Raw genomic sequence first — 17164 nt, 5'->3', positions numbered from 1 at the left:
TTATCTTACCATTCCAAGAAGACAGGAAAATGTCATTTCAGCAAGTTTTCTTCTAAAGCAATTCAAATGTTACACACATACACACCAAATGCTTGCATTCCAGTGTGGAAATCAGCTCTGTTCTCAACCTGCTTCCCCAGCTCACCTGTCCAAAGTAGTCTTCCAGGTAGAGGCAGAACAAGACTGACTTAGGGTTATTATTACTGTGCTGAAACACCACAACCAACTCTATTCTTACAACAACATTTAATCAGGGGCTTGTTATAGCTTCAGAAAACATCATCACCATGATGGGGAGCATGGTGGCAGGCAGGCAGGCATGATGCTAGAGAAACACCTGAGAGCTACATCCTAATCCACAGGCAGCTTTTGAAACCTCAAAACCCACCGCCGGTGACACACCTACCTACATCTAACTCGGCCTAAATCACACAGAAATCTAAGTAAGATATGCACATATATTAATCAATAACCTTACTGACCAGTTACACCTTGTGTGTGATTATTTTCATCTAAAAAGAAGTACAAAAGCCAGAGGATTTTCACAGGTGACTAAACCTAAATACTTGTATTTAATTTTAAGTTCAATATTAAAATATTTTCCACTATATAAAGTTCTACAATTCAAAAATTGCATAAAAATAGCCAAGAAAAGTTAAAAGTATCAGGACTTCACATTACAATGAATTTTTTTTCCACACCAATGATAGAATTCTAAATGAAGTGAAAAGTCAATTAAATTTTTGAGCTGTGGCTATATGCCAGTCACAGGTCAATTTAACCTTCATAATCTAGAGAAAGGTGGCATTATTCTCAAATCACAGGTAATTCAGAAGTGGGAGAGGTTAATTGGCTTTCCTAATTCCACAAGGGTGGAGCAAGAAAAAGAACCATGAAGTGAGACCAGCATCCCATACAGGCAGTGTCCCCAACCCTGACACAGGGCACGGCCCTCACACATAGCTCAGTAGACTGTCTCTGCTCACAACCTGCAAATCAGTGCAAGCTCATATTCTGGACTGACTTGTTATTCTTGTTCCCATCACTCCATGAAAACACATCACTTTGATGTAAGAAATTTAAAAATTAACTTTGCATAAAATTTATATTTTTATAATATATGCTTTCCATTCAATGCAAAAACAAGTAAAAATCAAATATAGTGACCCCCTACCCCAAAGGCTTTAAATTCTCTGTTCATTGATAATGAAAATGAGAGGTCAGGATAGTATTGTGTCCAGGATTGTAATTTAGTAATTCAAAATTCAAATCCAGTTCTAACTTTAAACTTTGTAGAAAAGTTGAGGCATCCTTTTGGAGAAAAAATATAAAAAAAAAAAAAAAAAAAAGAAAAAAACAGGCTTTATAAAATCAAAATACACTAGAAAAATGGGTGTTAGGGAACTAGTCTATAAGGAATTAGGCTACAATTCACTTCCAGGACTGCTTAAAATCTAAAATTATGTTTCTCTAATTATTAATAAACTGTTTTAATAAAAGAAAAATATTGCATGAAATATTAGTTGTAGCTTCTGATTTTGTATAGAGAATTAAGTCATGTGGCAAACTTCTGAAAAATAAATATTAAAGGTAGCAATTATGCAATCATGTTTTTAATTACTTTATTTTAGAAAAACAAAGGTTTGCAATTGATAACATAAGGCAGAGTATCACAATTCAACAAGTTAGTAGTAATACAGACTTTCAAAAACCTTTATAGCTTAGTCCAAACTATAAAATTATTACTATTTTGCTTATTCTTGGGACTCAGAAACAGTCAGAAAAAATATATATATTTGTAAAGATAAAATGGCAAACTCAGTCCCTCCACTTAAATCTTAACATGTCACACAACAGTTTCTGTATAAGAATAGCTGAGTGATTTTTTTTCCCCTGTCCATTTCATCAGGAAACACTGATGAGAATATTATTTTAAAATCAAGAGCTACCAAGTCAAAATATCAAAAACATCATGGGCAATAAAATTGACTAAACAGAAACAACAGACACAGTTGCTTCAGCTCTTCAAGAGTCCTTTCCATCACCTTTACTCATTTGCCATTTCTAAACCATGTTCCAGGAGTCCTTAGAGTGAGGAAGAAAACAAAACATGTGTATCTAATAAGTCTCAAACACGCTTCAAACAACAGAAGATATGAAAATATCTATGTACATGATGAAGAAGGCTTTCAGAAAGAGATGCTGAGGATGCTGGACTAAGCATGAACAATCTCTGGAGTACTCTTAAATGTTGTTTCAGCACCAAAGAGCTAAATTTTTGAATTTCAGAAATCAGAACTTTACACATGAAAGAAAGGGTGGAATTCCAATTTTCTGAAAGGATTCTGTTGTTGGTATTTAACCATGGGACTTACCATTGAATTAGAGGATCAATATTTTCCTAGATTATGAAGAGAGCTGCCCTAATTCTAAAGTATGTTCTCCTGATAAGCAAACAGAATAACATATCAAAAAGCACATGAATGAACAAACTTTAAATTTCGTTATGTGAACAATATGACAATGCAAACAAAAATCTCAAGAAGCAAAAAGTAGTTTAATACAAAATGAAATAAAACTATTCACTTACAAACCACTTACACATTTTGTTTTTCCCAATGAACACATTTTAAAAGTACAAATTGAATGAGAATCAGCATACAGTTGTTTCACAACAGAAAACCAAAGCACTCAGTCATGAAGGAAAGTATTGCAAGCCCCACCCCCCAAAAACAAAAAATACCTCTGCGCTTCTGTTTCCTGATGCAAAGCTGTGCTTTACCTGTTTTCCTACTGAGAACTTATTTACAAGTTTTGATTGATAAGAAAAAATACACATAACATTTGATAGTGATGAACAATATTAAAATATATTAGTGGTACTTCCTATTTCCTCAGATCTCTTCTTACTATACAGCATCAATGAGGCATCTATATGCACTTCAGGTCTTTCCTCCTGCAAAAAGACTTGACCATTGGGACAACTATCATGAACCATCCCAAAGAGTCTTCTTTATTCTTTGGAGAAGTTTACTTGTCACAGCAACTATTATGTGACTGTATGTTTATACCATTATCAATAAAGTTAACAAATATTAAAAATGGATTTTTTTAAATATGAAAAGCACACCTAGACACAAACTATGACTAACAATTCCCTGACTCTACAGATACACAAGTTTCAGTTCAGAAACCAGAAGCTCCCCTGGTAACCAAAGCAGAAGCTTAAGTAACACCAGTGTTAGAACTGAAACCATGTTTACAAATGCTCAGTAGATCCTTTCAATAAGCCCTAAACTACTCAAACAATAGCCATCTAAACGTTACTTAATAAAAACTCTGAAATTAGCTAAAATGAAGGCCTCAAAATTAACAAATTAATATGTCGTAAACATGTTATCACAAAATACCCACTCTTAGACATGACTGCATTCTGATGAAAGATGAGAGGTCGTGACTGCCATGGAGGAAAAGCTGAGAGGCTAGAGAAGGGAAATGTGGATCTCTCCCTTTGTTCATGACATCTGAGTTCAATATGCTAGTTATATCACTGACATGTCATGGCCTCCCACAATAGAGGTGTGGCAGTAAATTTTAAATTATTAGTTTATATATCATAAAAAACATGATTTATGTTACTTATGAAAACATTCTTAATTAATAGAAATTTTAGAAGCAATGTCAAGCTATAAAAAAAAAATAACACAAAACAAAATACTAGGCTGCTTTGGCTAAAAGGGAGGTGTACTAATAGGGCCTCTCTTTCCTACAGTGATGGACAGTGTGCCCTGCTGAGCAGCGTAAGGCAGGGACTGAAGCCACCATTCCCCACATACCCTGGTCATTTTGTAAAGGCCAATTACAAGATTCTTCCCTCACTTCATGGAACCATAAGCCAATATCATAATAATACAACTGAGTATAAGTAAAAAAGTAACATTTCTCCTTTAAAAACAACTAGTAAAATAAAATCACTATGCTATATAAAAACCACACAATTTTTAAACTCAGAATCTGAAATTTGATACATGGAAAAAGTTAATAGTTACTCTTAAAACATCTAAATTTTAAAGACTTAATTTGTTCATATAAATTTTATCCAAAATATAGGAGAATTGATATGGTAGGTGAAAGTACTATTTCTCTCTGCAAAACCACATATCTTCCACCCCAATGGTCAAGATAATATTATGTCCAAGTTCTTAACTTTGTCATAGAACATGCACGTAGAGGAGTGTGCACAAAATGGGCATCTGCAAGGTAAACTGACACAATGATCTGGCTTGGTTTTGTACAAACTCTTCATCTCTCTGTTCCAAATATCTTCCCACTTATGGAAGGATTACTTTAATTCATGCAGTTCTTATTAGCAAAATACAAATAATATGTTCTCTTTTGTAAATAGATCATGATTAAATCTCTAAATTCAATAAATATTCTTTATAACCTGAAATCCTATCAAATATTTTTTATCTGTGAAGTCTCAGTCTTTCTTCTTTTCTAATACATCCTTGGGCTCTTGCACAGTAGGCACTAGAGATCCTCCACTGATGGACTCCTGCTCTTTGCTCTCCTCTATCTGCTCCTGGTTTTCCATCTCACTTTTGGACACTTCATACCGCTCTTCTATGTAGCCTCCATCTGTGTCAGCTGTATAGATTCCATAGCACATGATGCTGATGACACCAAGTGGCAGGCCGAAGAGAAAGCAGCCCATAAGTGGAGAGCTCTTGAATATAGACTGGGGAGAGAAGTCAGTTGTACTTGAACAGAATTCTGACATAAAAAGCATTATAAAAAAATATAATGCCACAATAGATTTCCACTCACTGCTACTGAACTTAGTTTCAATGAATACATGTCAATACCTGAGCAATACCTACCATGTTAAAGACTCTAAACTCTATGCTCATACGCGCACATGTGAGTGTGCTTGTGTGTAGAACTGGCTATGGGAAAAGGAAAAGGAACCAAATGGATTAAGTACTTAATGAAGACCCTTGTTTTTCTCATATTACCTATGATCTCTTAGATGATTACTGTCTATGTCTGAATTCTAGGAAGTTGCTTTACAATAAAGAGTTTATATACATGCTCTTATAGTGTTTTTTTTTTTTTTTTTTTTTTTTTTTAAGATTTTATTTAATTTGTGTGTGTATTGGTGGTGCCTAGAGGCCAGAGGTATCAGATCCTCTGTAGCTGGAGTTACTCTGTGAGCTGGGAACTGAATTTGGGTCCTCTGTAAAAGGCACCAGCTCTTAACTGCAGAGCCATCTATTTACAGTCCTATATGTATTTTAATATATGAGTCATCTGGTTGCTAGTAAAGCCACATTAACTTACTAGTTTCTTTTATGTTATGTGTTATTTCCTCAGCTCTCAGAAAAAAAAAAAAATTACTGAATCGGGTTTACCACTAAGACATATTTCATGGATTAGGTCTGTTATTCTTAAGAAGAGTCTAGAGAACAAAAAGATCATTTTTGGATTGATGCACAGAGTAAGAGGTGGATATTTAAAAATGAATGAGAAAGAGGCAGAGGTAACATGTGACCACCAGCAATGATCCCTAGAAAGCCTCAGCAATATATAAAAGCCAGTAAGGAAAGTATTTCAGATGGATGGGGTCTTCTGATGTATATCGCTGGAAAAAGAAAGTGCTCAGAACTGACGGCTGTTGGGACATTGTGCAGTAATACGAAGAGCGGATTGAAGACTGGTGAGAGGGACTGTGGACCTGGATGAAAATGAGGGCAGCTGGTAGACAAAATAAAAAGGAGCCAAATGTGACTGAAAAAACAGAAGGATGCTAGATATGGGATAATTCAGATTACTCAATTTTACTCCTTATCAATAAAGGAGGCTAGCTACATTTTCATGGTGGCCTAGGCCTCAACAAATGAAAAATGACATGAGCAGTTAGCAAGACAGCTGAGATGAATAAATAAATGAAAGAAGACATTGTTAGAGAATTACTGTTACATTTTAATTCTACACTTAAGTCTGCCATTTAAAGAAATAAAGTACAAAAGAAAGAAAGACAAATGGAAAGAAAGAGAGAGGTGACTGAGAAGCCCCCAATTTTTTAGTTATCAAGGATACTAAATTAACTGTCAGAACTTACCACAATTGTAGATTTGGCATCAAATACTATTCTTTTCAATCTCTGCAAAATGCTATCACCTCCTTGGGCCTTCAATTTAATAAGAATAAAATATGTTATGTACATACTAGTACTCCATTTTATGTTACATAATCATGTAACTGGAAGTCATAAAGTTGACTTACAAAATATTACACACATCACCCCCTAAATTCATGTTAAATATTTACACCCCCCTCATGTCCTATATTCCTATCTTATGCTAACACACCCTAAAAACTCATCTTCTCTTACTCATGATCCTTGTGGCTTGGGACGCTGGCCCACCCTCCCCAGGCTTGTACAAGCCTTGAATTTCTCTGGGCTGCTTAGCCACACTGTGGCAGAAGACTTTCCTACAAAGTAGGGACATCCTCCTGCAGATGGAGCTCAACAGGGAGTGCTGAGAAGCCAAGAGAGTTCCTGAGGAAATCAAACCCCAGCATCTAGTCATCCCAGAAGTCTTGCCCATTCTTTGAATTCCTAAGCTACAGGACCAATGCAATCTCTGTTACAAAAGTCTCATCAGGTTTCACTAAATCACAAACAGAAGGGCTCTCACTACTACAAATGAGTTTCATTCAATGAAAATATCATTTCTACATATATCATATTGCTACTATATGACTAAGAGAGTTTCCCCAACTTATTGGCTTCAAACCAAGGTAGGTACGCATGTTGGCTTTTCAAAGTTTGTGTAAAACTGAAAAAAAATAAGAAAACAATAAATAAGACCCTTCTTGACTTTTTTCAACTAATTAAGATGTGTGCTATTGATACCTGATCTCTACCTGAGCAAGGTTTCATGACTGTTATGAGTTGCAACCTAGTTTGAGAAATACCTCAATAGGATTTACAGTAACAAAGAGAACAATAAAGAAAATTAAGATCATGTAGTCTTTATAACAATTCTTTCACATGAGTATTTTTAGAACTCTTTGCTGGAGCTATGATTCTCAATACATTTCTTGAATGCTTAGAAAACTAATGTTTTTCACAGCTTTTTAAAAAAAAAATTGCTATTTCTGGTAACTTACTTCAGTTATCCTTAATTCAACTGACCAAAAAGGGTGTTACGTGCCATGAAAATTCTCTAAAAAGCATTATTCCACATCAAAAACCTCTTAATATCTCTAATCTAACCCTAGAGGCCAAGAGCACCTTTCCCATTACTGTGACAAGCAAGGTATTCCAGATAACTCTTTGAAGGACATTTGCACCTATGAGCCTCTGCCACAGAAGAATGTGCTAACAGACTGGGTGAATGAGACAGGAGGATGCAGTGGGTGGAAGCTGATTCTCTCTTCTCTCCAGGCAATTTTTCAAATACCTATTTTTCTCAGGATCAAAGGTAAAGATCTGCTAACTTTTCTTCAGTCTCCTCCCCTTCATCCCTCTGAAATACTTACTGGTATTGTACCATCCAAAATGCTGTTAATGAACTGGACCATGTCACTGGCATCCTTAATATGTCTATCTAGTAAAAAGTACTGTTGATTTGAAGTATTCAGTACAACTACGGTTGGGACTGTCAATTCACTAAAAAAAAAAGAACAAAAATTTATGTTAAGTACAATAATAATAAATACCCTAATTATCATTTACATCTTAGTAACTACAGTTAAGGAGGAAAAGAGATTTTTAATATCTTTATCCCTGTGGTCTACCTTAACCTTTCGAATTTTCCATCAAATTTACTACTAACCAAGAATGTATGAAAATATTCTAATAATCAACACCTGAGCAACAGTGATTCAATATAATTATATATAAATATATTTATATTATAAATTATTATACATGTATATAATATAAAAACATATATTTATATTAAATATAAAATAGAAAGTATAAATTTCTGCACAGTATTATACAAAACACTAATAACATTTACCCTACCTCAGATGGCACTCAAAAACTTACACAGGCAAGAGGATAGTCTCTGGAGTCACAATGTGTTTGAATATGGAGCTTTTTCTTAACATTACAGGATGTCAGTCAAGTAATTTAGCTTTAAGTTTTTTTCTCCTCATAAAATAAGGAAACCAATAGTACCTAACTTGCTAAACAATTAAATGAGAAAATTCAAGCTAAATATTCACATGGTACCTTGTATATGTTAACATATAAAAACATGTTGAATAAACACTACTATGAATTTTCTGTAGTCTCTTGCCACTCTATCCAACAAGAGGATGCATGTATTTTCCAATATACTTAAAAATTCATCAAAGCAAGCCATATCTTAGCACATAAAGACCTGTTATTATAGCTTGAATATAAAATGTCCTGAGGTTCATGTGTGGAATCCTTGGTCCCCAACTGGTGATATTATCTTGGTAGGTAGCAGAATCTTCAACAGCTAAGCCTAGCTGGATGGACCAAGTCACTGAAAACACGCTCTTGATACTCGGTCTCCTTTTCTCTTCCTCATCTTTTGCTTCTTATTCATCTAAAGTGAGGAGTACCAGCCACATACTCCTGCTGCCATGATGCTTTGCCTCCTTTAGACTGAAAGCAATGGAGCCCACCAACATTGAGACTTATAAACCAAAATAAATAAATAAAATAAATAAAGCCAAAATAAATCTTACCTCCTTTAAAATCTTTCCCTCAGATATTTGTCAGAGACAAAAAAACTAACATATCCTTCAAATGTAGCAACTTAAGCTAATTATGTTCTCCTGATTCTAATTTGAGCTCAGATTTTCTACTATCTGATTAAACTATGTGTTAAGAAATGTGGAAGTCAGCCAACAACTCAGGAATGGGGTCTTTCCTGCCACCTTGTGGTATACTGGGATCAAACTCAAGTTGCCAGACCTGTATGCAATTGCCTCTACCTAGTAAACAACCTTACCAGCCCATAATTCCGTATTAAAATTATTAAAGTAAGAATTATAAAAAACCACAAATATATATGTTGTAGAATGATTTAAGGACACTCTAAGTTATAATGTTAAAGTGGTAGATAATCTTCTATAGTAAAGAATAAAACTGAATCTCAATAAATTCAAAATAAAAGGATTTATAAATTAAAATAAGACATCAGAAAATGATGTGTTTTTGTTTTTTGTGGTTTTTTTGTGTATCTTTTTCCCAGCTAATTAAATCTTTCCCCATCTCTCAAAATCAGAAATATCAAAGAAGAAAAACTGCTAGTAAAACCATTAACACTTTACTTACTCCATCAGCAATGTGTTTATGTAGTCATTTCCATCCATATGGCCAAACTGAAAATCTCTATCCGACACCATCAACAACAGAGAGAAGAGAAAGAACACAAAACTAGATTTAAAAAAAATGTACACAACACGAACATGACCTTGGTAAGCACATAAACTTTCAATACTGAACATGGAAATCCCTGATATGTACATAATGTGTGCTACCGGGTTTTATAAACAAGTACATGAGCAGTGGCAACAAACTGCGACATTTCACCTCATTTTACATGTTTAAAAGGCAGGTAGAAAACATGCTCCAAGTAAAATGGATTTAAGGAAAGCTAATACACCATGAAATAGGATCACTCAGAAGAGGTCAGCTACCATGTACCATGCTGCACAATGAACTTTCAGTAGATTTGAAATATGAAGAAAATACTGAATCCTGTAAGTTCCTATTGTTTTTAATGGCAGCAACAAACACAAAAATCTGGAATACAGCAAAAATTCTCATTCCTAAGTAAATTGTTATATTCCACTAATTTGAATATCTACCTGCCATGTGACTGTTCATTAGAATTGTTTCAAATTTGTTAAGTCTATAGGCATATTTTCCTACCCTAAAATACATGTCAAACACCCTCAGGAAGCATGAATGGAATAAATTATAAATGACTGGATGCATCTTCTCTAACTTGTAAGATGTGACATGGATTTATTCTCATGCTGACCTGAAGCTCCAGGTCATTTACTGCAACTCTTTTTTGTTTGTTTGCTTTTATCGAGAGATGGTTTCTCTGTATAACAGTCCTGGCTGCCCTGGAACTCGCTTTGCAGACCAGGCTGGCCTTGAACTCACTGAGATCCGCCTGCCTCTGCCTCCCAAGTGCTGAGATTAAAGACATTCACCATTACCACCTGGTTATTCACTGCAATTCTTGATTCACCTTTCTAAGTGTGAAATGGACTCTCTTTTCTAAAAGCCTGGGGCCAGAAGTGCTTCACATTTCTCCAAGTTTTGGAACATTTGCACATTCTTTTTTTTTTTTTTTTTTTTGGTTTTTTGAGACAGAGTTTCTCTTTGTAGTTTTGCGCCTTTCCTGGAACTCGCTTTGGAGACCAGGCTGGCCTCGAACTCACAGAGATCCGCCTGCCTCTGCCTCCCGAGTGCTGGAATTAAAGCATTTGCACATTCTTTAAAAGTGATTTTGTGCTCTGACCACTATCATGTGAAGGAAGCTGTGGATTTTCTACTTAGTGTCATGTCACAGCCCTTCACTTAGACCTTAGGGCATCTCAGATTTCAGATTTAAATTTAAGAGATTAGGGATACTCAATTTATCTGTTTTAGATTTACTTCACTGTAACACCAAGTTATACAAAGACAACCTTTCAAACAAAGACAACCTTTCAGAACACAGGTACATACCTATGGAAGTGGTCTCTGAAATCTCTAGCAACTTCCTGAATAACTGACTTTAATCTGTAGAAGAACAAATACATAAATATTTCACCTCTTCAGTTAAAAAGTTTAATTATCCCATTATCCTTAGCCCTTATCTAAGTGCTACAGGCAAAACGAGATCTGGATGACATTTGAAGCTTAAATCGTTTCAAAGCAACCATACCTGGTATGTTCAAGTGATGTGTTTTTCTCATCAATAACTGCAATGGCCACAAGCTTTCCTAAAATTAAGAATAATATGTTTCATTTCCTGGAATTGAGAATGATATAACTCACATTACATATGCTTGTCAAATATTACTTCTGCTGTAACTGGGAACTATAAGAATATGTTTCTAGACTTTAACTCCAATCGTCCTTCACATGTTACACAAAATTAAGCCAATATATTATGGTACATTGCTTGTAGCCTGGACCAATGAATTAGTCAGTTACAAATGATAAATTTCCTCTAGGAGGTAAATAATAATAAATTTGTAGTAATTTCTCTATTCAAATTGTTTTATGTGACCCACAGACTGGTACAGTATTTTGTCAAAAGCTGTACCATAAAGATGTTGATTTTAAAAAATTTAATAAAAATTGTGGTGCTAAAAAGGCAATTGTTTATAACACAAAGGAGATGCTTTTTGTGTGGCCATTTCCTCTATTACATCCATTACAATGGATCACCATTCACCAGTAATGACATATAGCATCAAATTTAGTGAAACATTGTTTCTGAGGCATAAGTGAAACAGTACTCCATATGCATACTGATAATGTTCAGGAGGGTAGAATGATGTAATAATAGAACAGTGGTGCTCTGGTGTGCTGATGTGGGTTGAAGGTGTTATGTTCTCAGCACTACACTAAGCCCTGGGAGAACACAGGTGAGGCACCACTGTTTACTAGCTAAGTACCTTAACTTCAAGAAAGGCCCATTTATTTTAGGAAAGCAACAGTTTTTCAGAGTTATGAGGAAAGTTGAATGAACTTATATACCTAAACATACTGGAGCATTATCTCACAAGGGCAGGAACACAAACGTAGGATTAAGCAAACAAAACATAGCATTCTATGTTATTTTGCTGCTTTTCCTGATCTTGCCCAACATAACACATCTTTAAAAATAATACATCTATACAATCTCAACTCACTGTTTTCTTTTTGTTGAAAACATCAGTCTATAAGGATTATTTCATTTCTTGAAATATTTCATGCTTAGTTTTTATTCTGTGTTAATTTAACTTTCAAATGCCTCTTCTCTATAGCTGCACTTCTATCCCATGACCATGAAACTGTGAGAGGAAATACATGTGGTAACAATAAATAGATATTTCACTTAAAATTGGGTCTAAATTTACACAATAGTTTCTCCTAAAAAAGTAAATGTCCTAGAAGTTTTGAACTTCCTATTTATATATATTTACTTTCTATTTATTTTCTTGCTTTATTTGTAATTTTCTATCATATGATCTTAAGAAACGAACAATATGATAGATTCCTACTTACAAGTAAAAATCTTAGAAGACTGTAAAAAAAGCTTCATTTTAACTTGTAGCTTCATGTTTTGTTTTGTTTTTTTCCCCCACATTCCTCAATCATCCAGGATCCCTGTCTTCCTCATCACCATTAGCTATTAGAAAAACCCTTTCTTTGGCTACACTGATCCTCATATGAAGCACATATACTTATATACGTGGTATGGATATGTAAGTCTTAATTCTTAAAAAGCAGAACTAATAAACATAAGTATATTTTAATTAATAAATGCAGCTTTTAAAAGAACCAGTAATTAAGTACTGAATCAAAGAAAAAAATCTGTAATGAAATAGGAATGGCCATATGCTTGTTACCTGTGTCTCCAAGTTCATACAACAGGAAGCCATCCATAGTAAGATAGTTCTGAAACCTCTCCCTGCTGATCCATGCAGACAGATCACCATCTTCATACTCTTGAAAACAAAGCAAATGAAATACACCAGAGTACAAGATAGCTGTAATGTCTCGTTCCAGAAATGTGAATAAAATATCTAATACAGTATCATAATTTTAAAACCTTAAGCTGGTTCTTAGGTAGTTTATTCTACTCAATCAGATGTAGAACACAATTAATGCAATTATTTACTATAGTACCAATAAAATTAGCAAAAAAAAATTCAAATAAAAGAAATAATTAAAATGCCCTAAATCAAAACTGAATATATTTTATATGTTAAAAAAGTCCATTTATAAATTTAAAAATAACTTATACTACATATACTATTATATGAACAGTTATTATAGCCTGAATATTCATTTAAAAATGAAGTTGGAAAGATAGTTACACACTGATAGTTACATTCTCCTACAATGTCAGCCTGGTAAAGGTGTTACCTGGCTCCCATCATTGTAGGTAATATGTATTGTAATTTCTTTGCTCATGTTTCTTAGATTTTTATCTTAGTTTATAATTGTTTCTCATATGTACAACTTAAACACAAACATAAAACACAGTTCATGAGCTTTATTTCAACATCAAATACATCTTTTTCTAGGCTGACAGGAAATACAATATTTTGGGGAAATATCACATCCTGATTAAATAGAGTTCTGAAATACTTTTGGAAACACGATAATGGCATGAAGAAACCATTAAAAGTATAAGTCTTTGCCGGGCGGTGGTAGCATGTGCCTTTAACCCCAGCACTCAGGAGGCAGAGCCCTGCGGATCTCTGTGAGTTCGAGGCCAGCCTGGTCTACAAAGCAAGATTCAAGACAGGCACCAAAACTACAGGGAGAAACCCTGTCTCGGAAAAAAAAAAAAAAAAAAAAAAAACCCACAAAAAACCAAAAAGCAAACAACAACAACAACAAGTATAGGTCTTTAAACGTCTACCAGTGTGTTTTGATTATATTGTACCCATCGACTGAAAGGTGTGCTTTTACTGTCACTTAATATAGCTAAACAAACCATTTTTAAGCAATCAAATCTATAGAATAGATGCCAATTTGAAAGTATTTATGGAGCTGAATTTAGAAATTAGAAAACTGAACCTAAAACTACAAGTTGATTACTAGGCAAGGATCTTAATTCCATGCCCAGAGCAAATTTCCTAAAGACTGCACAATGTAATAAACTTAAATCTCTTCAGAAAAACTGTTCCTGTAGCATCCTAATGCTTCCAGATTCATAAATAATCAGTAGCAGAATAAACATCTGAGGCATTATGGGACCTGTTGTCCATGTGAAGGCTTCAGACAGGTTCAAAATACTGTCTGTGAAATGTCAGCAAAGATGGACATATACAACACCCTCAGAAACCACACCTACTACTTCTGTCTCAAGCACAAAAGACAACTGAAGCAGGAAGCAAGGTGAAAGGAAGGGAACTTTCTCAGGCAGGTACAAAGAATATATAAAATCTAAACAGATATGACAAGTTTTGTTTTGTTTTTTTTTTTTTTGTATTTCCAAGAAAGTAAAAAAGGAAGCTGTCTGAGTTAGGGACTTCTTAGCAGGACTAGAGTAAGAGATTTGAAGGCTGAATTTAGATACTGTTAAGCATTTTAACTTGGAAGAAAAAAAACAAAACACTCTACTTTAAAAATATATAAAATAGTAACAACGGTCAAGTACATACTGAGTACTTCTAGCAGCTATTCTGTCATCAAAAAGAAGGAAGGTAAAGACACAGATATGGGTTATTTCTTTTCTCCTATTCTTTTTTTTTGGGGGGGGGGGTTGTTCTTGAGACAGTGTTTCTCTGTGTAGTTTTGGTGCCTGTACTGGATTTTGCTCAGTAATCAGACTGGCCTTGAAATCACAAAGATCGACCTGGCTCTGCCTCCCAGTGCTGGGATTAAAGGCGTGCACCACCACGCCTGGCTCTTTTTTCCTATTTTTATGTGTACAAGTTCCTCTCATGTTCCTTTGATGGCAAACATTTGATTGCTTGGAGATAACTGTAAACATTAAATAACTAACCCCTGAATGAATGAGCCTATGAACTGACTTACTATTTCACTGTATAAATTTCCTTATCTAACGTTCTAGTGATGTAGGACATTCATGTATCTGCCATACTATCCACTGCATAAATTCTCTAAAGGATAAAATAACAATGCAACATTAAGTAGGTTAACACAGTACACCTACAGCATGGTTAACTGCATGGACAGAAGTGATAATTATATATCAAGAAATTAAAGTTAGTTTAATTAAACATAGTAAAAAAATAGAGATGATTAGTTTTCTCAGCACAATAATCAAAATAATAATTTTTTACTGAAGCAATAAAAAAGCTGTCTTCTGTGGTCGAATAACCAAGTGGCTACCTAAAAAAACGTAGCCCACATTTTCAAAAAGAAGAATAATGAAACATAGTGACAAAATGCCTTTATGATTTGCTCTGAAATGCTTCAAAGAGAAACAAACCCGAAGCAACTGCAGTAGGTCCGGTTAGCCATTCAATATTACTGTGAGTACCAGAGTTCTATTATGCCATTCTTTTTATGATGTATGAGTGATATTACAATACAATTTAGCTGAAATGAAGTATTCACTTCAAGGAAGTGCTTTCAGTCAGAGGGGGAAAATACTTAGAGAGAGTATAGGGTTTCATTCTGCTGAGGATGTTTTATTTTATCTGTGTGTGGTGAAATGTTAACTATCCTCTTAAAATTAATTCTGAACACTTTAATGCACAGAAATCACATACAGCTTATTTCTTAAACTGGCAAATAATTTCACAACACACAAAATCATTGGAAGCAATTGAAGATGAAAGCACACTGATGGAAAAACTACTGAAGGGTTAAAAAGATCATTTACCACAGGGAACTACGACACTAGCAGCACTTATAAAATCTTCTATAAAGACCTCCTTGTAACAATGTAATTACAAAAGGCTTATATGAGTTAAAACTTTGGAACTTACCATCATAAACAAAATAAGTGTCGTCTTTGAAAACAAGCACAGCGGGCATCTCTTTCAGTGTCACATACTGCAGAAAAACACCAGAAGTTTAAGTTTCAACACTAACAATACAATTAGTACCTACAACTTCAAAAGCACTGAAAAAAACTCGGAAACACATACAGACAACAACAAAAGACTAAATAGAGTACCATCTTAAGTTCAGCCAACTTTTCTATCTGAATATTTTCAGGTATCTCCCTGGAAGCATCCTGTTTGACCAAAAAACATGAGAAAAACAAAGACTACTCTTGGGAAAGATGGAGAGTTCTGGAACACAGAACAGCAGGACCAACACTTCAACAGTCTACCTAAGGATGTCGTTCTCCACTAGTTATGTGATATGCAGCCACTTTATCTAGGGAGTCGACTGCCTCATTCTAGAAAAACAAAGTCTATGACATCTACCTCACAGGGTAATTATGAGTGACATAGGAAAGAACAATTCTCTAAACTGCTTTTTAAACACATTTGTCATTCATAAGGAATCACCTAAAAGTATCTCCTTCTATTTTGCATTTATTTCAAGAGTAAAATTATGACTATCAGAAGACAAATAATTTGGCTAAGCAATTACTCATGAACACATGAAACATGAAAATAACAATAAATAAAGGGATCCAGGTATATCAGCACAGAGGCAATATGATAAATGTTCTTGATACATTATAACTAAAAGTTAAACAATATCATGAAAAGAACTACCTTAGGTAGTGAAAAAGCTCAACCTTAACTAGATCCACCTGTTCTTGGCAACTCATCTACAAAAATGATATAAAAGGTTCTACTTTCAGGTTTTTCCCTTTCAAAGCAACAAAGTAGCCCTTCCTCATAGAACTTGCAGCAGAGAATCCAGTTCCATATCCATATCCATCTGTCTCCTACATTCCTTGACGTTCACTATCACATTGCAGGGGGTGCTAGGTCTGTTATCTATCTTTTTAGTTTTTGTTGTTGTTGTTTTATAAATACAAAGTCTCATGTAGCTCAGGCTGGCCTTGAGCTCCTGCTTCTATCTTCAGGTGTATAATATCCTGCCCAGCTAATTCTACAGCTTCAAAGATGTATTGGTTACACAACTATTTGCATTCGTCAAAAATCGTATACCTGAATACTAAAATGAAAGGGTCTGACTGTAAAATATAAACATCAATCCTTAGATTTAAAAAGGAGAAATGGCAAATTAAGGATATTAACACAATCTTCTCTGAAAAATAACATGTCTTATAACTGGAATAATAGGTAAACTGGAGGTTCTTCAACAAACTGAAATCATTTCAGAATTCCCATTAAAAGAACCTAGATATGTATTAGAGCTGTGGTTCTTAACCTGTAGGTTGTTACTCCTTCGGGGTCAAACTACCCTTCCACAGGGGTAGTATATCAGATATTGTGCATTTTAGATAGTCATATTACAATTCATAACAGTAGCAAAATTACAGTTATGAAG

The 17164-nt window shown here is 34.5% G+C and overlaps 1 protein-coding gene across 1 annotated transcript in view; it reads right to left on the bottom strand.

The window, feature by feature from the left end:
• Positions 1-2538: 2538 nt before the first annotated feature.
• Positions 2539-17164, bottom strand: part of Tmx3 (thioredoxin related transmembrane protein 3) — a 33136-nt gene continuing 18510 nt past the window's right edge. The window contains exons 9-16 of the mRNA XM_059246338.1: positions 15676-15742; positions 12613-12711; positions 10938-10995; positions 10739-10792; positions 9329-9385; positions 7552-7681; positions 6125-6193; positions 2539-4741 (exon numbers count right to left, since the gene is read on the bottom strand). Coding sequence (XP_059102321.1) covers positions 4484-4741; positions 6125-6193; positions 7552-7681; positions 9329-9385; positions 10739-10792; positions 10938-10995; positions 12613-12711; positions 15676-15742 — 792 coding nt within the window. The 3' untranslated portion in view covers positions 2539-4483. The remainder of the gene's footprint in view (positions 4742-6124; positions 6194-7551; positions 7682-9328; positions 9386-10738; positions 10793-10937; positions 10996-12612; positions 12712-15675; positions 15743-17164) is intronic.

The sequence above is a fragment of the Peromyscus eremicus genome, chromosome 19 (genome assembly GCF_949786415.1).
Source record: "Peromyscus eremicus chromosome 19, PerEre_H2_v1, whole genome shotgun sequence".
NCBI classification, from domain to species: Eukaryota; Metazoa; Chordata; class Mammalia; order Rodentia; family Cricetidae; genus Peromyscus; species Peromyscus eremicus.
This window is presented reverse-complemented; position numbering and strand designations above follow the sequence as displayed.